Genomic DNA, 24667 nt, shown 5'->3' on the forward strand with positions numbered 1-24667 from the left:
AGAGCTCTACTGCAAGCCACAGCTACTTAATGCGTCTCTTCCACCCATGACCGAGTCTTGGACTTCACTTGCAGAGGGCAAACTACCAGACCTAGATCTAGAAGAGAGCTGGCAAAGCTTCTGAAGACACTCCATCACCAGTAGGGAATGGATGACATCATAATAAGCATGGGCTTCTGATGCCATTGTATATGAAGGAGCAAGCGTCAGGTGCAGTGTTGGAGCTCCTAACCTGTAAGTGTTGAGTGTCAGCTTGCTCCAGAAGCACCTGCCAGTGTAATGCCAACAGCCTCTCTCGTGTATTGAATTTTGCGATTGCATGGCATCAGAGGAGTGGCATAACCCTTTCATTATACAGCATGATGAACAGCCAAATATTGTGTGCAGTAGGGATGAAGAGGATGAGGAGAAAGACAAAGGCAAAAAGGAATCCATGGTGCCTTTATGGAGCAACAATGTGCCCCCTATGTCCAACTTGCACAGGTTTTGAGACAATTTGTGACACCCTGCCAAAACGGTAAGGTATAGATCAAATCATTTTGGTAAAAAAACTGACACGTAATCTGAGGAATATTATGAAACTTCTTAAATACTTCTAGATGGAACACATTATTTAGCCATTTGAACTCAAAGGCCAAAAACAGCTCATAACATGACTGTACCCTTTGACCTCTGATAATGTCACATGATCATATTCCCCCACACTGTGACATATTAAATAAAAACACATCTTATTCAAAGCACGGATACCACTTCTGTGTTAATCAAATGTGTAAAACTCTAGTTACTAGCATTTGTTTTACCACCACATCTAACTTTTTAAATAAAACTGCCTCTATTTTTTATTTTACCACATTGCTAATGACGTACCCACCCTAGAAGGATGTATTAGGACCTTGTCTGTCCCAAAAACACAGAAAAAAATCTCTCTACCGGGGGTTGAGCTTTTTCAAGATTCAATGCTCTTTATTAATTCAGATGATAGACTATTTATGTTGTTACAAAACAACCATGACTAAACTTAACCTATCCCTACTGAGGTGACTTCTAATAATCCATTCCTTTAGCTTTGAAAAGATTGTGCAAGGCTTGTGTACTAATTGTTTATACACAATAAGTGGGTTCAAAAGCTTTAGAGCACACAATATGAGGAGGTGTACAGAACAGAAGGGATAGTGTAGCTGTTTAGTCTTGAAACCCCTACAAAAAGGTCAACCCCCAATCAATATACGGAAACCATAACCATCAAAACCCAAAACGTGCATTAATTCAAACCTGTAATTTATAATGCAAGCGTATGAACAGCAAACTATGGATGCAAGTCATCAATGTTTGTGATTTTCTCAATACCCTGCTGTTGAAGATGCTTTGCTTCTGTGGTTTAAAAATGCCTGTAATCAGAATGGGACATGCAGGTTTCATTTGCAATGTATAATTTTAAAAAGTTCACTTACATACAGATTTTTCATAAAACACACAGTACTTTTCAATGTATAATACTTGTCATTGTTCTGTGATTGAAATTTGATTTCAGTGTTACTGTAACTTCAATAAAAACTGACATATGGCCAAGTCAATGTGGAAGTCATACTATTTAAGAATTATAATAAACACCTGAAAGCCATAATAAAATCAAAGGGAGGATACATGAAATACTGAAGCAGGGTATCAATACCTGTCAGGAATGGATACTTTGAAGAAATTTGTTTTTATACAAATTATTTGTTAAATTACTAGAAGTTGTGTATGCTGCTCTTTGTTTGATTAAAAAAGCGATTAAAGTTTACTAAATGCTTGTCCTTAATCTGTTACCTTGAATTATGGTATAATAATTAGGGTGCCAGTACTTTTGTCTAGGATTGTACTGGCACATAGTGTTTATTAAACCCTTGCTAGATTGACACTTGCACCCTGATTGGCTAATGCTGGGTCACAACCAAAAATACAGTAGTACTTTTTGTAAATATTGCAGCCCAACAACTACATTTTTTGATCGTAAAAAGATTAACAAAGAAAGATCTAAAGGAAGCAGTACATGAGGAGAAAGCAAAGTTCGATATCTGTTTGTTTTTAATCAGTTTTGCTTGGCAAGTTTCAGAACGGTGTATTGTGCAACAGGCTATTGATGCACATCAATTATATAACATGTAGTCCAAGAGATGCTTTTCTATTTTGCGTTGCATTTATTGTTTCCAGAACAAAAAAAATGAATAAAATCAGAAAAAATACAAATGAATATAAGATTTCAGTCACCAATCCGTTTACTCAGATCCATTTGTCTAGTTAAAGATAGTTATATTATTTCATTTATATAAATTAATAGTATTTGATAATAAAAAAACAAAACAACCCCCCCCCCCCCCCCCCCCCCAAAATAAAAACAAAACAAACATTTCAACTGTAGTTGTTCACACATAAATTGCCTATACTGTTGGGAGCAGAAAATTAATTCTAGCTAGGTAAAAATGCATTGAAAATGTACAGTACCATATGCAAGGTACAATAGCTTATAAAGAAGAAAAGGTTAAGCTCTAGCAAGGAGTGGACAGTTTGCACACGCTGGGGAATTAGAACAAGATGGATAATGCATAATATGGGCATTCCCAGAAAGCATGTTCAAACTCTGATTGGCTGCTGCACAGCTTCTTCATTTGCTGCCTCTTCTGTGAACTGTCTTATGGTATCATTTCCATTGTCTACTGTTGTCAGTCAAATGTTACTGGTCTAGACCTATCTGGCCTACAGCTGATATTTAGTCTTCTGTCTGTGCTGTCCGCTTCCCTGCGGTATATAAAAAGTCTCTACAGTTATCCCAGTTTGTAATAATGTTGTTATATTATAATCAAAATCTTATCCAAGCAAGACAGAAAACGATTCAGTTTATTTCTTTTTTTATTTTTATTTCTTCTTAAATAGTTAAAGTATTCACAAACATTAACAGAAAACTTCAGTGTTTTTGTTAAGTATTTGGATATTGAAAAGAGTATTTTACACGAATTGCAACATTAGTTGTGTCTAAGATTACATTTTCAGACTTTATTATAAAAAACATCAGCTTTATTGCATCCCTTCTAGGTTTTAAAATTCTGGTTTCAATGTGTTGTCAGTTCATCCCTTCATATAAAACGTACCAGAACCTGGACCTGATCTTTCACTGATCAAAAATGTTTCTACCTACAGTACCAATCTTAGATATTATCCTAGTTCTGCTTGGATTGGTTTTTGGTTAGGTCATTCAAGTTTTACCAACTGCAAAGGATATGCCTCCAAAAAGGACACCATCCTAAAGACTAAATTTCAATTGAGGAACCACTATATACATTACTAACAACTATGTACACAATTACCCCTAAAAACTTAAAGCCCCACCTTTCTTTATAATTAGGTGTTGTGGTGCTATCCATAATCTAAACTCATTGAGTACTGTTGTTTTTCGATTAACTTGTACATGCCTCTCGCTGTAATTCTTTCACAAAGGCCACAAGGAGTCTAGTTTTGTAATATATAACAAGGCCTTTTTAAATAGGTAAAATGTTTAAGTATCTAACTTGTATCATAACTGGAGGATGACAAATTCACTACACATATTTCTTCACCTATTAAAAACAAACAAAACTTGTATGACTAGTAACACCACCAATGTTGTAACAATATCAAAAACTTGCATAGCTGGAGTAGAAAATTGTCATGACATACAGTATCACAATATTAAGGCCACCACAGAACTAACATGGCAAATGTCAGGGAATTCAACAAGTAAGTAATAAGAATATCTTGAACGAAAAAAAAAAAAAAATTCTAAAAATGTCCTGAGAACAACATTGTCCATTATAAAAATAACATAATCTCCTCTGTGCAAGAGTTAAAAAGTATTTTAATGCATTAATGTTAAAAGTTTGTGTCAGTCTGCGGCATTCACTCTGTTTCTCGGAGGACGGATGGCCGTCCTGCTGACGGTCTCTTGCGGATGCTTTGTCCAGAAGCGATGAGGTCAGCGTAGCCTTGTTGGTGAGAGAAAGCATAAGCGGACCTGCGACTGGTTGCGCCTCGTCTTAAAGCACTTGGTTTCTTCTTTGGAGCCTCATCTGCCTCGTATGTCTTACGGTTCCTCTGTACCTGTGTTTTAAAAGGAAGAGAATGATTTCCTCTCCCCAGAGCAAAAGTTCTAAGTCTTTTTATTAAACATTAAAAAAGGACATTTTGTTGGAGGTATAATTATTAGGTACATGATATATAGATATACCACCACATAGTTTGACAGTCTCAGAACTGTATAAAGAGAACTTCAGGTTTCGAGTAAAACCCAAAAAGCATTCCAACAAAATAGAAACCATCACAAAAACATTGCGGGCACATGTAGTGTGTTGTTTTTTTATTGGTAGCAGTAGCAGTGACCACACCTACCGCAGTTCTACAATCAGACTGAACCATGATGTCACAGATGATTTTCTTATTTTAAATCTAAGATTTTCTTGACAACTTACTTTATCACCCTCGGAAGGCCATATTGTCTTGTACAGGAAATGAACTGCGATAACTGGCATAAGACTGATACCAACGGTCAGTATAATCGTCAGCCACAAATAAGGCTGTCTGAGAGCATTTGGAGCAGCTCCTGTAGGAGAAATCATTAATAAAATTAATAGAGCAACAATTATTTATTTAAACCAGGACAGTTCAATATGATAACAAATCATATTTTTAATTTCCAACTTTCTGACTCATCCTGGCTAAGAACTGACATCATGCATCATTATTAAACAAAGTTGACCAATACCAACCTGTAAATGTGAAGTAAGAGGGGAAGATGACATGTATCCCTGCGCTATGAATGTCAAACATGATTCCAAAGTAAATTGCTATACTGCCAAAGACTGAGAATGCATTTAAAAAGGTCCAGTATGAAGTGTTCAGGGAAATCTAAGAGAGAAAAAGGTAACGCCCAATTAGAACAATGCACCTCAGCTCAAACAAAGCTCTCGCACACTGTACAAAGGAGGCAAGCCAGAAATACAATACACAGTAACTCAAAGCCTTTCATGTAGATCAGGATTCAGCTCTGGATAAAATCACATCCTAATGATGTAATATAGTGATCTGATCTGAGTCCATATATAGAACCATGAACCAAGATATTTATTGATGTATTAAAAATACTTCCGCTAGCTTCTTGCGATTGTTTTAAACAGCTTTTGTAACTTGTTCTCTTCTTTGTTTGCTTGGCATTAGCAGAGAGAGAGTGAGAGTGAGAGAGACACAAAAGGAAATGTTTACACAATCCAAAAAGGTAAAGGGGTAGCCAACACTCATATGAAATATGAATATTTGACTGTATTTTACTTGCCTGGAGATTGACAATGATGATTAGAGAGGAGGCAGTAGTGACAGCAAATGACTGGTAGTCTGACGGTGCCTCCCCATCCTGCCCCATGGTTTGCAGAAATGCACCATAGGGTATAAAGAAGACTATCAATGAGGTATAAATTCCATGGAACAAACTTATAAAGAAGTTTTTGTAATTAAACAGCTGTCCTTCTTGCCCTGGGACATAAAGCTTTGGAAACCGGAGGCTTAGTTTGTCATTCACATCCTAAAAAAAAAAAAAAAGAAATAAACTGAATCATAACTCATATTAAAATAAAGACTTGAACTTTAAGTTGCTCTCAGAATTGTCATGATTTTAAAGGTTATGACATTAATAGATTTCATGATGTTTCAATGAAAAAACGGTGTTCGAGTAAAGTAAATACGCTCCTCAAAAAGGTGGGTGATTTATTAAGGAATTTGGGCAGAAGTAAAAAAAAAAGTGGAAATGATATGATAATGCAGTAAAACCAAATCAGAAGGATGCGTTTGTGTTGGTAAATGTCAGGGCTTAAGCATGGTTTATAAAACTTGAGTCCTTCCTGACTAAAGAAAATGTTTTGAAAAGCTTACAGAGCACATGAAATCAAGAAGATTCAGGACAGTTTTCCAAAAAAAAAACCTGATGAACATGTATATTATATGCATGCATGAATGAATGAATGAATGAGTGAATGAATGAATGAATGAATGAATATGAAATAAAATCACACACCTGATCTAGCAAACCTACAAGAAGAACTGGAAGACTGCTGTACAGAACATTGTACAATGTGATGAACCAGTCCTCATAAGCAGTCTGTAAGAAAAAATAAAAAAAAAGATTTGAACTCTACCTATAAAACCAAGGTGTAAAACTAGAAACATAACAGGTCATCCAACTGGCAAGTGTTAGCCGCAGCAGCAGCACATTTGTATTTTTTTTTTTAAAACATTGAGAATGAAAAACTACAGTGGAAGCTGGCATTTTAATATGGTTTTAAGCCTGCTAAGATACAGAAGGGTGTATTAAAATGAGAAATAAACTAACTTGAGTGCTGAAGGAGACCTTCAAATTACACATTACCAAATCATTACTCAAATAAGTTTGTTTCTCCGTGGACATTGGAGTTAGAGGTATGAAAATATGCCCCTGAGCATTTTACATAGGTTGATCCTATCAGTAACTCTGGGTCGGTCTATAGAAAAAACACTCTGCATCAAGGCAACAGATTAGCAATTTGGAATCATAAAGATTCAACCAAATTGTAGATGATAAATGTGCTGAAAAGCTTTGGAATATAGCTATGGTCAAATGTTTTGCATCACCCTATAAATTAACAAATGTTGTTTCATAAAGTCGAATGAAACCTGCTGAATAATGTTACGTTAACATATTGAATTACATACCGCTTTAGAGTTTTTCATATACTTAACGGAAAACTGACAAATTGAAAAATGTTACATTTCGAAACAGAACATGAAATACTGTACTATAATGGCTTCCGGTAGACTTTTGCAATATCATCTTGTAGTTTCATTGATTAAATGATGTTAAATAAAAGATAATTCTGTTCAATCCTAAAATTCTAGGTGTGCAAATCTTTGAGTCAAAGCTGTAGGTAAGAACTTGAGATGAGCTGCAGTTTAGCTCAGCTAGTTTTGGAAAGGCCTTACTATTACAAAAGAATAATTGGCAAGAAAAATGTGCCACATAAATTGTCAAAAAATTCTAGGTCATCTCACCCTTGCAGAATATCCACTGAAAAACGAATACCAGAAGTGAACCAATGTGAAAGCGAAGTTCTTGTAGAAAAAGTACCGCAGGAATTTACACATGCGGATGTAAGACCATCTTCCATGCACCAGCAGTAGCCTCTCCAAGTAGCGGAACTGGGCAAAGGCATAATCACTGGACATGACTGCCTGCATTCCTTCCTGTCCACTGATCCCAACACCGATGTCTGCAGCTATAGAGATAAAGATTGGAAATCAGGAATTGTAATCACAAAGCACATATAAAACTTTACTCTCCCCCTTGTACTGTATAAGAACTTCAAATAATTAAATTAACCAGACAATCGAGTACAGAAAAACATTTAAAACAAGTATTTTACTTTTAATCATGTTGACGTCATTGGCTCCATCTCCAATGGACAGTGTGATTGCCTTCTTGCACTTCTTGACAAGACTGACTACCATGGCTTTCTGCTTGGGAGTGACTCTGCAGCAGATGACCGCACTGCACTCGCAGGCCATGTCCACAAAGTGGCTCTGCCGCTCCTCCTTGGCCCGCTCCTCCTTCAGCTTAGACTGCTGCTGTTGTGTTTGTTCTTCCTTTGTCTTGGGAGTAGGCAGCCGCAGCTTCAATTTCCTCTTCCTCTTCTTTTTCTCGTAAAGGATTTCATTCTGTTTGTAAAAATGTATTCATTTGAGTTCAAATTTAATTAAAATCAATAGCCTCTTCTTGTTGTGTCCGATTAATCCTTTTGCAGCATATAAAATAAATAGTTACAACATAAAACACTAACTGCCTCAGGTAGTAGAACATGCATAATATCTTCCATTAAAATAAGCCTTTTTATATAGCAGTACAATGTGTTCCAAAATGAAAGGGAATGACAGGGTGTTTTGAGAAATCTGTATTTTCATGTCAACCCCCAGGTCCCAAAAGTGATCACCAGTGATCCATTAACATTTGCACTTCATCAGCCAGACTTGCTTTACATTATGCACAAAACACAAGTGCATTTCATACAAAGAATACCATTAGATTAGAAGACTTAATATAAATGGACCCAACAAAGGTATAGGAAACAATACTGTATTTTATCCAACCAGCTGAAACCACAAGGGGTTGGTGCACCATTTGGAAATGGCAGATGGACTGTTCACACTTCAGTAACTTACCAGCCATGACCCAGTGATTACTAAAGCGTGGATTCCTCCATCTGTAAAGTAGGGCTCTTTGGCATTTGATTTCACTAGTTGAGTCCCTTCGGTGTTTCTGCTATTCTGCTGCCTGGTCCTCAGAAGCACACTGCAAGGAAAATACATATTTTACAGTCTGTCAAATGGCTCCATGATTGGCCACTTTATAGGCAAGTTAATTTGACAAATGATGCTGGTCCACACAATAAAATATGAAAATAGATATGGAACTAAATAAGCTTTCTGTTTCCCCTCTAGACTGACTTCACCTATGTTCATCCAAATGCTTACATACAAAGGAAATACACATACACTAGGTGTTCACATTAGGTTTACAAAAACACATACAAATATTAAAAACTATTAAAAGCAGTAATAGCAAATCAAATAATTACACAAAGTTCCATTTCACATCAGTCTAATGCGCAGATTTGAAAGCAGCACATTTTAAGAAAACACTTAAAATGATACCTGGTACCATATAAGGTTTTAAAAGCTCTCAATTTAAATGTGTTATTTTCTGGTACTCTGAGTATCAGAGGTCATTTCACTTCATTACAACAGGTCAAAGCATGTTGGCTGGTTAAATCACAGGAAAGAAAAGCGAGTTCCTTTAAAGTGAAACCAAGCTCAAAACAGGCTTCAGCCTTTCCACATATTGTTGTCAAGCAATAAACCTGCTAAACTTATTTTTTCCTATTAAGAAATGGATGTGACAAAATCCAAACAGCCTTCTAATACCGTAATCACAATGATGGATCACATAATTTGATAAACATACCCTTCATTTAAAATCCTGTGTGCACTAAAAACAAGCTTAAAAACAGCAGAAGTTAAACATACTTGACATCTTCTCCGTAATGGATTTGCGTTTCGTCAGTTAAAAGCTGACAGGCATACCCGATGTTTTCAGCAGTTTCTATCGGGGGGGGGGGGAAAAAAGTGTTATTGTCACCAAGACAGTAGAAGTCCAGTAAAGAGACTGTAGAAGTACAGATAACAAATCTGACCATCTCAAAAAGGATTCTCCGATTTACAGGATAATGTATTAGCTAACTGTTTAAATCCAGGTCCCTCACAAGACAGATTATGGTCATGAAAAACGGAATACCGGACATGTACAGTACTCTGCAAAAGTTGCTTATATGCTTCGGACAGTCAAGAAAAAAAAAAAATCTATATCTATTTCAGACTAGTACCTTTCTTATCCCCAGTTAGAACCCAGATTTTGATATCAGCCTTGGCCAGGTTGGATATCGTCTCTGGGACACCGTCTTGCAGTTTGTCTTCAATGGCAGTTGCTCCAATAAGCTGGAATGTGACAAGAACCACAATGCCTTACAAGAGTTTGATTTTATTATGCAACTAAATTGCTGGACAGCAGATTGAGGACATGCATCTTCAAGAGCAGCACCAGCTCTGGAACATTATTCTGATGTTGCTATGCAACATAAGTGTGGATGTTGTTTCTGGTCTGGTGTCAATCGCAGAACATTTTTGGTGGAAATATCCATAATCCAAGTTTATTTTTGTTAACACATTTGGTTTAAAATTTATGCTACAATACCAAAAACGACTCCGCTATTAAAAATGAAGTCTTGTGTAGACTTTCGTTGGTTAACTAAAATCTGCTTGAAAAAACTCCATTGGCTTTCAGTTTATGGGTTAACCTTATGGTATATTCCCTCTCCAGTATGATATTTGAACATGCTCCATCACGTGCCCTTCCCTCTCTTACCCTAAATCTTCACTTGAAAATTATAGGTTAGGCAAACTGTACTGTTAGCCTGTAGATGTATTACAATGCATAAGATTTAAAAAAAAAAAAACGACACTGTCGTTTTATTATTAATTAAAAAATTGACATACAAACAGGTTGGTTTCTATTTCTTCATACACTTTATCCAAAGCTGCTTCTCGGTCTGTCACAGCAATTCTAGCATCCTTGTGCTTAGCTGCCCAGGTGCTAAACTCCTCATCGCTGATGTCTTTGTAACACAGACAGAGAGTTCTCAGGGTCTCGTTTGCAAAAATCTGGTAAAAAGATAAAAACAATTTTAAAAAGATAATATAGCATTTAAACAGTTGCCTAGATCAGTTAAGCAGTTTATATGATTGTACTTTACTGTCTGTAGAGTACAGATATAAGAGTTATTTTTAAGTTTGAATTAAAATAAATGGTTCAAAAGACTTACATCAAGTTCTGTCTGGGTAGTTTCCTTGTTTTCAGACTCTGGGTGCAAACGTTCGTAGATAACAGTATCAGCCCCTTTACAGTAGAGTCTGATTGTGCCATCAGCGAGTTTCACTGAAAAGAAAGCAGCGGAAGTTATAGAACACACGCACACAAATGTATTGACACCCTACACTTAATATGAGAATTCACAAAACATGTTAAATACAAGCATTTAGTGAACATGAGCCACCAATTGACACAGACCAAAATACACAATTAAAAACACCACACAAGTTTAACAAACAATGTTTATATAAAAAAAGCACTTTGTTTTGTTCAATTCTCTGATATTAAAGTGTAGGGTGCCAATATTTCTGTGACTGTATAAAACAGTTAACTTGTATTGGATACTTGCAACAGTTGAGAAAAACCACAGAACACTTGTGTTCCACAAATGAAAACAACTCAAACTCCAAATGTTCTATCTCTATACCCTAATTACTCAAGTCACATTACTTCAGTTTTGTAACGGTGTGTTTATAGAACCCTCCAAACAGGAAGTCACTACCTCAAACTGTCTTCGAGACAAACAGGGATGATTAATTATATATATTACACAGCACAACATTCAGTGCGACATGAGCAACAGACAAAACTGCAAGTGGGCAGCAGTGTGGAGTAGTGGTTAGGGGCTCTGGACTCTTGACCGGAGGGTTGTGGGTTCAAGCCCAGGTGGGGGACACTGCTGCTGTACCCTTGAGCAAGGTACTTTACCTAGATTGCTCCAGTAAAAACCCAACTGTATAAATGGGTAATTGTATGTAAAAATAATGTGGTATCTTGTAACAATTGTAAGTCGCCCTGGATAAGGACATCTGCTAAGAAATAAATTAGTGTGTGCTGCAGATAGGTTTCCCATATGTATACCTATTAAACACTCAAGCAACAAACACACACATATTGACATTTTCTATTGATTGATTAATCGTCCGATCGATTAATAACACCTGTTCGCTGGCGATATGAAATTGTACTGAAAAACAATTACAGGTAATACTAAGTATTAACATAATGCTATTGCAGCCAGCCGGTCAGTGAAAGAAAACAACTTCCAGACAGTTGTTTGTGAAACCAATCCAGGCAACGTGTGTTCTTGCGTCTCCCGGATTTACAGTAACTTCATAATGTCTTTTCGGAATATGAACTGATATTCTTGCAAGTTTGAACCTGCCAAAGTTATGCCCTGACTACATGCTTGTACTACAGGACTTCCCCATAAAACTCCTCCAAAGTCCCTGCGGCACAGAACATTAGCGTCCGCAATGTTACGCAATGTGCGTACCTTTGATTTGCAAAACTTCATCTTCATTAGTGTGGACTTGTATGCAGCGGTCCAGATATGCTGCATACCTGCTGTTTTTACCCATTAACAAATCTGAAATCCGCACTAAATTGTTATTTAAATGGGTAAAAATGCGCATAGCAATTTTGCTGCACAGCTTATCTGCCTCCCCTAAAACTTACACTAACATATACATACATACATACATACATACATACATATATACACACACATACATACATACATACTTTGAAGATATGGTTAAATTAAATATACCTACTGAACACATGCAACATAAAATGTTGCATGTGTTCAGTAGGTATATTTAATGTAACCATATCTGCAGCATACACAAAATGTACTTTGTATATCTAATGTATGGGTCATGCCTTGATAAAGCAGGACAACCCAAACACAGCACCATCTCAGATATTAATAAAGATCTTAATTGCAGCTTGATTGGACCAACAGGCATACAAATTCTGAGATGGTTACACCTTTATACATTTTCTGCCAAAGTAATAAAACAAATTGTCTCTAAAATGTGTTTAGTTAATATGTTCAACTTTTCCAACAAAATGACATTAAAACCATGTCTCTATTTCAAATGGATCCCGAGCAATATCAATTTGAATGTCAGTGGGTCTGCTGAAAACCTAAAACTGTGAATCTCTATAAATTCTGAACCATTGCTCAATCAAGCTTCAATTTGAAATTATAATTTTTCCAATGAAACCCCCAAGTGGTAACCAATTTCCATGAAAATCAGAGACAATGCTTTGTTAAAATTACCCTTAGGTGTCCAGATTTGTTTCCTTAAAGTAGGTATTTCACACAAAATGTATATTTAGAAATAAAAATATCTTACAAAAATCTACCACTTACAAATAATAGACATTCGTTTTCTGTCACTGTTGAAGTCTAATATTGCTATCACTTCATATGTTTTTTCCAACCCCATCTCGCTTATTGTAATAGTGTTTTGTGATCGGGACAGGAAGACAAATCCAAAATTCCTGGCAGCCATAACCAGGGCTCCTTCATCTGGGGAAGCTGCCTGATAAACAAGCTGACCTGAGATGAGAAAGAGAATTTGTTCATTAAAACAATACCTTGTCCTTAACCTTAATAATTTACTGCAATGTTTAGATACATTGAATATAACCTGATCAGTATATTAGGTTCCAGTGAAATGTCAGTGAATTCCCATAAAACAGAGATTGTAATTCCGAGAGGTCAAAATTAAATGTAAAAAAAGAATAACGTTATCTGTAAATAAATAAAACCTCAATCTCCAAGGTTAGCTTTTTTCTTCTCACTCACCTTCCTTTTCTTCCACCATCACAGTGTGGCAAAGGGCAAGTAATCTGAAAAACTCCATAGCATGTAGGTCTTCCCCTTTCTTTATGCAAAGTGGCAAAGAATGGTCATAAAACTGGAACTTCCCCTCTGCATACTTATTCCAGCTAAAATCCACAGGCTGCAGTGTTTTGAAAGAAAAAAAAAAAAATACAAGACAAAAGTATATAAGGATACAGGATACAGTACAAATACAAAAAAAAAATATGGATAACATATACTGTAACAATCTAACCAACGACAGATGCAATTTGTGTTTTTCCACATACTGAAAATGCCAGTCCTTGTGAAATGGCATAAAGATGGGACCTGGGGAGCCATGACTGCCCAATAATAACCAGTTTACATCATACGACTGCATTTTCTGGCAGCAAAATGTAACTCAGCGTCGGTAGCCGAGCTTTAAATCCCAGATCTCTTCACAGACAGAATTAAGCCCCAAAACATATCACCTCCAACAGTGCAAAGCTTGTCCCATGTGATATTGAAAGGATTAAAACAGGATTACAAGAAACAGTGGTAGCTTCAAACTATAATGTTAAAATACCGAATAGGGGGCACACTGCTGCACTTGCTTCAATACAAGGCCTCCAGTGCACAAACTAATTTATCTGAAATTTATTTAAAGAACTCTCTCACCCTGGTTTAGTTTGGATTAAATGGGGTTCCACTGTACAGAGACATATATATATACACACACATATATAAAAAAAAGTCTTACGTTAATGCTGTCTAAACTCACTCCATCTGCATTACATGGGTTACCTAAGGAGAATAATGATATTAGAAAAGCAGAAATATCTTTCAAAACTTTAATCTTTGTTCCTGAATAAAGAATGTGTTGTGTTCAATATTGAAGCTCACCATATGTCTTTCCATTGATGGTACACTTTTTGAAGGCCATGATGTTTTGGGTGAGGGTCCCGGTCTTGTCCGAGAAGATGTACTCTATCTGTCCCAGCTGCTCATTTAGGGTAGTGGTCCGAGCCTTGGCAGGAGTGTCCTTGTCTTCATAGTACATCTGCAGGTCCCAGTTAATGAAGTGACTCTGACCCAGTCGGATAACTTCAACACTTGAAAAGACATTTGAAAAAGAGATTAGCTTTGAGTGACACATCCCAGACCAAATTAAAAGCTACCTGTGGGTTGCTCAGATCTGGGGGAATACATTTGGCTCCACTCAACGGCATACTGATTCACCCTAATCCATAGTTCAAAGAAACCAAATTTTGTCCTGCTTTTTGATTACAGTATTTTACATTTGTTAAGCACAACAAGGCTCTTTCCTTACCTCACATAGAGAGAGATGGGGACCATTGTGTTCAGAACAATGAGATAACCCCAGAAGGTGATAAAGCCTCGGTAGGTTGAGTTTTCAGATGATCCGTCATTCAGGTACCAGGCTTTACTGCCAATCTGTTCCTGCCAAAACGTATGACCAATAGCCAGGCCCGCTGCTATGAGAATAAGAAGGAAAAAGATCTGTGCAAAAAAAAAAAAAAAAAAAAAAATAGAAAAAGAAGAAAATGATTTCTGGAGCAAAGCAGCAAGTAGTGCTGTAACATCAAAATTATGACCAACATTTGAGACTACAACATGCACATTTTATGAAAATTTGCGTGTGTTATTTACAGGTTGTGAGCTGTCTTAGTATATACACTGTAAAATGTGCAGTATACACAAATGGCGTGATCTGAACAATACACTCTGGGGTTTTTGGTAGGCTAGCACACAAGACGTGTGCATTACACCAAAAATGTCCAAAACTCAAAATGGACAAAACCAAAGTCAGCTTTGTCATGCCTGTTACACATAGGGTGCATATTATATAAATAAAAAAGGGAATAAGATTTATTTTCACTTAATACAATTACAAGAACCTCAAATCAACAATCAATTATATAATGTATTTTCTACATTCAGTATAAATTTGCCCCCACCCCCCATGGACATGACAATTACTGACAGACAGTATTAACGTCTTGAATAATAATGAATTGTAAAAGCTGTACGTACAGTGTAAACCATGTAATTCATCAGACGATCAATATTGGTCCTTTTAAATCTAGTTTTGCCACCATTCTTCATGATTTTGGTGTCCGCCCCTAAAAAAAGGAAAAGAAAAAAATATATATATTATATATATACCTGCAACATACTACTCTACTGCAGGAAAAATAGATCATTACATTTATAGAAGATAAAGAACCACTTTAACCACTTGAATATATATATATATATATATATATATATATATATATATATATATATATATATATATTAAATATATATATATATATTTTACTAACCTGCAAAAATGACCAATGCGTGAGTGATGTCTGTGTTGCGCACCGTACAACCACGCAGTAGAATGTTACTCAGATCCAGTGAGTAACTGTCATTTCTCCACATCATAGTGCCAGTGAATTTGTCTAGTCTGTTGTTGGGCTCTTCACATTCAATCATAGCTAACAAAAAAAAAGAAAAGAAAATTGTTAACCTGTGGAGCGTTTAGTTAGATGCTCTGTCAGCTTGCTGATACAATCCAAACAAGCTCAGTAAAAAACTAGAATCAATTTACGTAACCAAATCCAAGAACAATCATTGAAGCAAATCAGATCTTACTTGTTGATATGAAATTATGCAGCCAGTTTTAAAGATCAAAGTTTTTACAGAACACGCACTGGATGGAAATCTCTCAGATTACTGCTGTTGGAATTGAATTAGCCGTTACAGGTTCAATACCCTATTGCCAATCAAATCGATCTACCATGTGCCCTCACCGCCCAGGGTTAATTGAAATACATTGTTAACAGTAGGATTGTCTTTCTCAGCCTTCGCCAACATGTTTTGCCTTAGATAAATACAATAAAATGACAGACAGTCCACATCATAATCCCCAAATCACTCCTCATACATGCCATTATAAAAGTATCAAATGTAGCTTCTAGTATTACCATGGACAATAGGAGAACTAACTCCTCTACTATTACTAAGCCATTGGAGTTTCTAAAGATGTGGTAATAGTTAAAATGTACACACCATCATAATCTGACAACTGCTGTTCTGTTTGTAGTTCTTCGTGTGTTACCTTCAGGCCCAGTTTAAACTTCAAATTAGTTTCTCTGAAATAAATATTAATTAAAATAAATAAATAAATAATTACATAAATATATTTCAGTGAAATCCTGGCTAGCATACAATATTAATAATGCTGTTAAATCACAGGTTCATAAATTACAAAAGGTCATTGCTAGTAAATTACACGCTTTATACTTGCCATTGCATCTACAAGACTTGTAGATGCAAAACATACAAAAAAAGGGAAGAAATGTCTAATCTCCATGAATGGAAACATCAGATACTATTACAGGCTCCTGATTTTCAGGAAAACGTAATTGCTTCGATAAAATGTGGGGTCCAATGACAAAAAAAAAAAAAAAAAAAGAAAAACCACCACTGGCAAAAGTGTATAATAGTCTTATTTCTATAATTGTTAATAGCATAACTATTAACATGTTTATAGCCTGGTTACAATCACTTAGAATCAGTGCTTCTTTTTTCAGTTTTTCTGTTTTTATTAATTTCATTTTTCTGTGTATTTTTTTTAGCTATCTGAGTTTTATGCAAATAGTTTGTTTTCAGGGCTTTCGCTTTTTATATACTTTTGTGTTTTCGGTTACTTTCCAAAATGTTTGGCCAATTTGTTCTGTCAAAATATGTATTGTAACTCGACAGTACTTGCACACTTAGAAGTTGTATCTTCTTTCCTTTGCTGTTTTCCACAACGTAATCCTTATGGTCACGAGGACATTCTTCTGGGGTTTTTGTGTGTAGGCATTTTTTTACATTTCGCCACAATTTTCAATTCTGTACCTTAACTGTAATACAGCTTTAAATCCTGTAAACAAGCCTCAATTTGTAATTATAGTCTTGTTTTAAATCTTGCAAGTGGAGCCAACCAATAGAAATGTAGGAATTGTGCTGCCACTCAGTAGCTGGGGTGGGTTTAAAAGTATTTAGAATGAATCAATGATAGTCAGGAAGGAGGGACATTGCCCAACTGCACAGGGAAAGGTCTTTTTTTTTGTAGTTTTTGTTTAAATGGGAAAGGGGTGGTCAATGTGATTTGATTAACCATTTCCACAGTTTTTCCAGTGTTTATTGGCTATACAACGATTAAATTTTTCTATTGATTAAAGCCGAAAATCAGAAGCCCTACTTATAATGCATCCCTAAACTAAAGTATCACCCAAATGTCTTCTATGGCATGGTTTGAAGGTTTAGATTTGTATGTATATGTTAAATTGTATGTAAATTAGTATCTATTTAACCACTTCAACACCATGGCGTATGCACGTACGTCAAATGAAAACCCACTTACAGTACCATGTCGTACGTGCGTACGTCAAGTTTCCCTATGAGCGCTCTCTCAGTCCAGCGTTTTAGGTTTCATTCTCTAATGCAGTGCTAGTGCTGTGGAATGTGCAATGAAAGTCGGAGGAGGGTCAGGTGACATTTGTATCCAATTGCGTGTCAATAGCGATTCCGATCTATCTGTGGGCGTTTAGAAGACAGATACATTGGAGGAAACCATTCAACAAGTATATATATATATATATATATATATATATATATATATATATATATATATATTAGTGTTTAAAATTATTTTTGGTTTTATTATTAGTTTTACTTGTTTAGTTGTAGTTTATATAGTTTTTAGCGAAAGCTAAACATGGCAACGTACTTGGAGAGCGACAACGGCAGTGATGAAGATTTCGAAGTTGGTTCAGAGGATTTCGATACCAGCGACAGTGATGCTGACTTATCACTCAGCGATAATGATGAAGATGATTTGGAGACAAGAACAGCAGGGGACTGGGTGTTTATTACTGATCCCTACCATGATGCCAGTCCTCCATCATTTGATTTTGCACCTGTTTACACAGATGTGCACCCCGCCATGGAACTTGAGTTTGCGTTTTCCATTGGAGTGCTTTTTGGCTTTTGTTCCCGAAAAGCTAAATCACTTACCTTTTTGACTGTACAAACAAAAAGCACATGCAGCTACTTTACAGGTAAGCCAGCTGCAAACAGGAAGCTGATTGGTTTGAAATGGCAGTGTTGTGACGAAATACTATCAAAACACAGCACTGTGTACAAGGCAATAACCAGGCATCTGCGGCAGCCAGATCCATCACAATGCCTGTGCAAAGTAGCCCTGTACACACATTTGTGACTATCCCTCCAACACAAGGGAAGAGGAGACCGCAAAAATGGTGCAGGGTCTACTGTGAAAACGAAAACAAAAGAAAGGACACAAGAAAAATGTGCAGTGGTTGCTAAGGCAACACCAGGTCCTGTTGTATTGAACATAATGGCACACGTTTTGATGTTGTTTGACCATTTACTGATTATTATTGTTATTAGCAGGGTTTTTGTTTTCATTGTTCAAACAAATTTAAAAAAGTGTTTTTATCTCTATATTGAACATGGGTATGTAATGAAAAACACAGTTTAGGTAATTTATTTGTGTTTTATTCATCATATGTTAACATTTTATAGCAATTACAGGTTTGAAAACATTATAATAATTTTCAAAATCTGGTACCTGGGAAGGGGTTTCGTTCTTACATCTGGAGTTGAAGTGGTTAAACAAGATAAAACATAAAATAATCTTTCCTTTATTTTTTCTTTCAAAAGACACATCATTATTGTAAAAGGCGGTTAAATTAAGGAATATAATATAGTAAAATTGCAATATTCACACCCTGAACCACTCACCCGTGTTTTTTTTTTTCTTATATAAAAAGAGAATATTCTACAACAGACATCAAACCGAAACCTTACTTAGATATGGTTATGACTGAGGGCTCAGATCCAGACTTTATTAGATTAAACTCCCACACACTTGTGAGGTTTTGTAGATACGTTTCTGAATTTTCCATGTCTAGAAAACAACTTTATTTGAATATACTTCCGCGTAATGAACATATTCAGCATTAGGCTGTTGGAGTGGAGCTCTGTTTGGTTATCGGGTGGTGCCACAAGACTTTTTTTTTTTATTGGGAACAATTGCATTGTGTGTGTTTAATGATGGCAACATGAGCTTTACCAATCAGTACATAAAGCACATTATGGCAGCAAATTATAAATGGGCTTGCACAAAAAAAAAAAAAAAAAAAATATATATATATATATATATATATATATATATATATATATATATATATATATATATATATATATATATTGTAACACAGCAGGGAGGGGGTTAATCCTCCCTGCATGGTAGAAAACATGTGCGAATGCACATTGGTGTTAATTGTTAATTATCCCCTGCACCTGGTAATTATTGTTAAATTAGGACCAGGTGCATGGTATATAAGAGGTGCAGTTAGTCTGCTCAGGGCTGCTGTATAGAAGGAGGCAGGAAGGTGTGCTCTGTTTCCAAGCAGTCGGCAAGTGAAGAATTTTTGTGTGTTTTGTGTTGTGGGGAAACGGCTTAGCCGTCCCACTTTATAGTCAGGGTGTTCCGGAGTTTTAGTTAGCGCTCCGAAGGAGCTAGGTGTTTGGTTTTGTTTTTTGTGTTTCTGTTTGTATTATTAAAAGTGCGCGGAAGCGCTGAACCCCCAATTTGTGTCTGGGTCAATTTTTAAAGGGGCAACGAACCCGAGTGGGGGCAAGTTATCACAATATATATTATATATATATGTAAAATTAAATGAAGACATCTTACCCATCAAGTTCAGCTGTTTCAACATAACAAAGACTGTTTGGTTCCGAGGTGGACAACAACAGAATATCAGCCTGAATGGAATGAAATCAAAATGTCATGAAACAAAAACATATGACATAAATCAAATCTGAAAAAATAATAAATGATTAAATGAAGCAGAAACAAAACACGCTCACTTTAGTTACAGATGATTTAAAACTTCAGACAAGGTTCTGTGAGAACTGCATGTGTGCACTTGAATGCATTCCAAATAAATATTTAATTCTAGCATTGTTAGGGGTACTTGAGGACAGGGACAGAGAAACACAAATTTTTACAGGCTAGTCAGCACACAAAAAGTAAATATTAAAAAACATTTCATCTGGTATAAAAGTAAAATCATCTTACAGGAATAAAATCATTTTTCTTCAATCGAACAATATCCCCAACTTGAACGTCCTTCCATTTGTATGATTGAAACCTTTAAAAAATATATATAAAAGAGAATTTAAAATTAGCTCTGGAAATAAAAGTAGACCATGCATAAACACCTTAAAACCACTCATACCACACAATTGAGAGTATTAAGCTTAAAGCAAATATTGAAAGGGAAATTCAACTTAAATGCTGGCTGCTTATGTAGATTACATATTATGCTAGACAATTGCAGAATACCTGCCATCCTGAAGGACATCACATGACCTATTATTAATTTCATTGTCCATCCTGTGACGTGCCTAAAAGATGAAAGACAAAATTAAAATGTTATTAGCATGACACAGGTTCTGTCCAAAGTATGTGCTCGTTATCCTTTATTTAACAATAAAGCCTAATAGAACAACATGCAGAGAATGTCTATACTGGCTGCAATAGACCAGACATTAATTCAAATAAGTATCACAGTGTATATTACAGACCTGACACTGTGGGCTTTCACTACTGTGAGGTGTATAGCGCTGCATATTGGTACAAGCAGTTGTATGAATGGAAACACTGTGCATTATGCACATTATTTCTTAGCAGACGCCCTTATCCAGGGCAACTTACAGTGGTTACAAAATATCACAATACAAGGTATCACATTTCAAAATATCACATTACAGATAAGAGCAGTTATAAAAAGTACAGTAAAAATCAGTAGGTGGTTGAATGCTAGCATAGCAACATACACCAAACACTTACAATATCATCCACCAGGTCTTTGATGGCAGTGATTCCCAGCACCAGGATCAAAGGCACCAACGTTGTATACCAAGGCAGTGTGGAGATTTGAGGAATTACCTGAAACACAAATAACACAACATTTACATGGAATAGTCTTGCATGGAATATTACATGTCTGAAGACTTCTCATCATTCAATATTAGGCTAAGCCACAAGAGGAATAGTGTTTTAATACTGTACAAAAAAATGTAATCCACAGTTACTGAATGAAGGCACACAATATTCAACAGAAACGTTAACTACAGTATGCAGTTTAATAGTACACTATTACCATTGTTAAGGAACTATGCTGTAAATTACATCACCAGTCTAATTGCACATTGGATAGCTTAAATACTCAATAAAGCTCATTAAAGGTGTATCTTAAAGAGCAACTTCATATGGGTACAAAATATTAGGGTTATATTAACTAATGTATTCTCCATGTTCTTTAGATTCACTTTGTAGATTGTTTAAAGCAAACCAGTGGCTTTAAAATGCTTCTCAAAACAGGTCTTCTCTTCAAGACTGTAACCATTAACCTGCCCCCATATAACCACTACATTTGTTCTATATGGCATTTCTTTCTGGTGCATTTATTACAGAAACAACTTTGTTACAGCAAGGAACAGTGAAATTATTGTTCAGAGAAGTTTCCTTCTAGTTTTATAGCATTCAAATGATGTATTGCTCTATAAAAGGTAAACATGTTTGTCTTTTGCTCTAAAGAATGGCTCACTGCCTCATTGTTCTTGTGTCCAGATGCAGCTTGTGCAAGTTGCTGTTGTAAAGGAAGCGCCATTCTGAATTGTTTTACTTGGGTAAATAAAGATAAGTGGTTGGTTGATTGATTGATTAACAAATTGATTTCCGACACCGAGACTACCTACCTGCAAGATAAGTAGTGCAAGGAAATAGGCGTTGGCTGCTCTTTTAAACTGATCAATCAAGTTCAATGGTAAAAACGTGATGGGATTATATTTGTAGGTTCTGATTGAATTCCCCTGGAAGAAAACAAACAAACATATTAATGTGTAATTTATTTTGTCATTCAGGTTTATGCAAGTATACCTGTGGTAATGTCTGAGGATGCCAGTATTGCAGACAGTTTAAGATGTCTTTCCTTACACATTAAAAAACATCGTTGGACTGATTGTAATAAATAATGTAAAAATCATTCAAATATTTTATTTTAAACATATGACTGAAATGTCTCAGTGGCTACCCTGCATAAATAATAATTTTAAAAAGCTGTACAGGGTCATATTTACAAAGAATTTACTGCTGCATTTAACTTATTCCAAATTAAATTTAACAAAACGAAAAAATAAACAAGTGCATATGATACCTTGTTTTATATTACTAGTTGTTGGAGTCTAGGTTTTGGTAGCAACTGTTTTTCATGTGTCTGGTATTTAACAAGGTTTACCAGCACAGAGTCTTAAAACAGTGAAAGAGTATGGACAATACTTACTGACAGAGCCTAGGGTTAACCCTTTGAACAAAACAACCACACTTTTAGGTATTGTGTGCTTCGGAACTGAAGTGTTGCAGAACACCCTGCAGTATTTACAACACATCACTTTAACTTTGCTGTATCTCCAGTTGACCATATCGCAGTATATATATATATATATATATATATATATATATATATATATGATTGTTTTGAGATATAGATATATTACTCTGGAACACTAGTTCTTCTAAACATCACAGGGTATCCAGTGCCTCCTGCAACGTTGTTGTTGCTCCAATTGAAAGGAGTGGTGTATTGTGGGAACAGAAAATCTGCATTGTTAAGGAGGAGTTGTGATGAGGATACATTGATCCGCAAATTTCTCCTGGTGAGCACTGCCAAGTAAATGTTGAAAAAGCATTGCCCAATTGATTTATTGGTCACGATGTGGGATTATAAAATTCAAGAGTCGGCCATATGTTTAAAATATAAGACAGAGACAGCACAGGACACAGGAAAGGTAACGTAATGCATTAGTTGTAAACTTTGCAGTCTGTTCTGTAACACTAACTTACAGATCTGGTTACTTTAAGTAGAATTACACAAAACTTCATACACCTGTTGAGAGGATCGTCTTCCTTTCCAGGTACTTAGTTATATTTGATTACACATACATTATTCTTGAGGATCTGTGTGTTTGACTAATGTAAAATCATACTACTTAAAATATCAAATCCGTTCTTTAGTTATAATAATTCCACAGAAGTTTCTTAAACTAATATTGCCTACTGCACTGCAACATGTTTATTTTCATCTACTAAAGTGAATTGGTTCCCCTCTGAATGGTTAAAACACCATTACCACAGTTAACAAAATCTACAACTCTGAATCACACACATACAAAAAGTAAAACTATATGGAACTTTGTAAAGACAGACCTGTCTGCTTATACCTACACTGTGAAGGCATACAGTGAAAACAATTGTCTACGTGACACAATAAAACCAACTTACTGAATATTTACTCTTCTTAAACCATAAGAAGCTCTTTTTCTGAAACTCTGGCAGCTCACAGAATCTCCTGTCATTTGCTTTTACTTTCCAGGTGCCCTCTGAAACAAGAGAGGAAGACTTAGAGAACAAAGACACATATTGCAATGAAGTCAAGGACTAGCATTTCAGATGTCAAAGGAAATCGTCCCACATATAAATACTAAATATAAATAACATATGAAAACAGCTGCTCTAGAGCCACTTCAGCATTAGTTAATGTGTGCATGGGTACATTTCATTAACATTCCCATGTGTGAATTTCAATACATTTACAGGACTAGTTTCCACATCCTAGTTGAAACATCCAATGATAACATTGAAAAAGGTGTCTTATAAAACTGGGCAAATAATTTGTTTGAATCCAACTCTAATTTAGATTTTAGTAATAGCTAAAACAGTTTGGATGCCTTAGTAATAAATAAATTTAATTAATTAATTAATTAATTAATTAATTAATTAAAATAAAAAGTTCACATTGCTAGCAGCAGCTACTGGCAAAACATACCTTTCTTCACTGGCCCCTGCTTGTCCTCGGTCTCCTGATTAATGCGATTTTGCTCAGTGATTTTTGGTTGTGGCTCATCTAATTCATCATCAGTTTCATCGTCACTGTATGGCATGTCCTCATCATTAGGACCTAAAGAATCAACTGAGCTTACTCTAGAGCGCTGATCCATGTTGACTGGTACTAGGGGTCACTAAGGGGGTAAAAACAGAACAAAGCGTCAAAAAATAAATCAAAATGGCATGGTAGCTTTGACCATCTCTTGCTCGATCAATATGTTAACAGTACATGTTACCTGTTTGATACATTTTACAAATGTCCATATGTGGATCAAGTGTCACCGGATTTCATAAACAATACTTAAAGCAGCCTGTAACAGGATAGCGTCAGAAATAAGACTCAGGAAAAGCTGCGATTCAAGTGCGTACGTGGACCTTTAATACACAAGCAACAAAACACACAAACAAATAAATCAGGCACAAGGGCCAAAACAAAAGGTTAAACAAAACAATTCTGCTGTCAGGCTGGGCATTCACCTTCATTGACCAAGTTATCTAAAAACACAGTACATAGACT

At 35.8% G+C, this 24667-nt stretch overlaps 1 protein-coding gene across 1 annotated transcript in view; it reads right to left on the minus strand.

The window, feature by feature from the left end:
* Positions 1-2874: 2874 nt before the first annotated feature.
* The window catches only part of LOC117408672 (phospholipid-transporting ATPase IC-like), a 53106-nt gene continuing 31313 nt past the window's right edge, over positions 2875-24667 (minus strand). Inside the window, exons 2-28 of the mRNA XM_034013869.3 lie at positions 24092-24284; positions 23548-23645; positions 21966-22079; positions 21055-21153; positions 20548-20609; positions 20281-20353; positions 19894-19964; positions 16194-16276; positions 15461-15619; positions 15168-15256; positions 14443-14633; positions 14016-14224; positions 13873-13916; positions 13116-13272; positions 12678-12866; positions 10470-10582; positions 10144-10308; positions 9474-9585; positions 9118-9193; positions 8254-8383; positions 7461-7752; positions 7090-7313; positions 6080-6163; positions 5345-5590; positions 4782-4920; positions 4485-4615; positions 2875-4116 (exon numbers count right to left, since the gene is read on the minus strand). Coding sequence (XP_033869760.1) covers positions 3916-4116; positions 4485-4615; positions 4782-4920; positions 5345-5590; positions 6080-6163; positions 7090-7313; positions 7461-7752; positions 8254-8383; positions 9118-9193; positions 9474-9585; positions 10144-10308; positions 10470-10582; positions 12678-12866; positions 13116-13272; positions 13873-13916; positions 14016-14224; positions 14443-14633; positions 15168-15256; positions 15461-15619; positions 16194-16276; positions 19894-19964; positions 20281-20353; positions 20548-20609; positions 21055-21153; positions 21966-22079; positions 23548-23645; positions 24092-24263 — 3723 coding nt within the window. The 5' untranslated portion in view covers positions 24264-24284 and the 3' untranslated portion in view covers positions 2875-3915. The remainder of the gene's footprint in view (positions 4117-4484; positions 4616-4781; positions 4921-5344; positions 5591-6079; positions 6164-7089; positions 7314-7460; positions 7753-8253; positions 8384-9117; positions 9194-9473; positions 9586-10143; positions 10309-10469; positions 10583-12677; positions 12867-13115; positions 13273-13872; positions 13917-14015; positions 14225-14442; positions 14634-15167; positions 15257-15460; positions 15620-16193; positions 16277-19893; positions 19965-20280; positions 20354-20547; positions 20610-21054; positions 21154-21965; positions 22080-23547; positions 23646-24091; positions 24285-24667) is intronic.

The sequence above is a fragment of the Acipenser ruthenus genome, chromosome 2, assembly GCF_902713425.1.
Source record: "Acipenser ruthenus chromosome 2, fAciRut3.2 maternal haplotype, whole genome shotgun sequence".
Taxonomy (NCBI): domain Eukaryota; kingdom Metazoa; phylum Chordata; class Actinopteri; order Acipenseriformes; family Acipenseridae; genus Acipenser; species Acipenser ruthenus.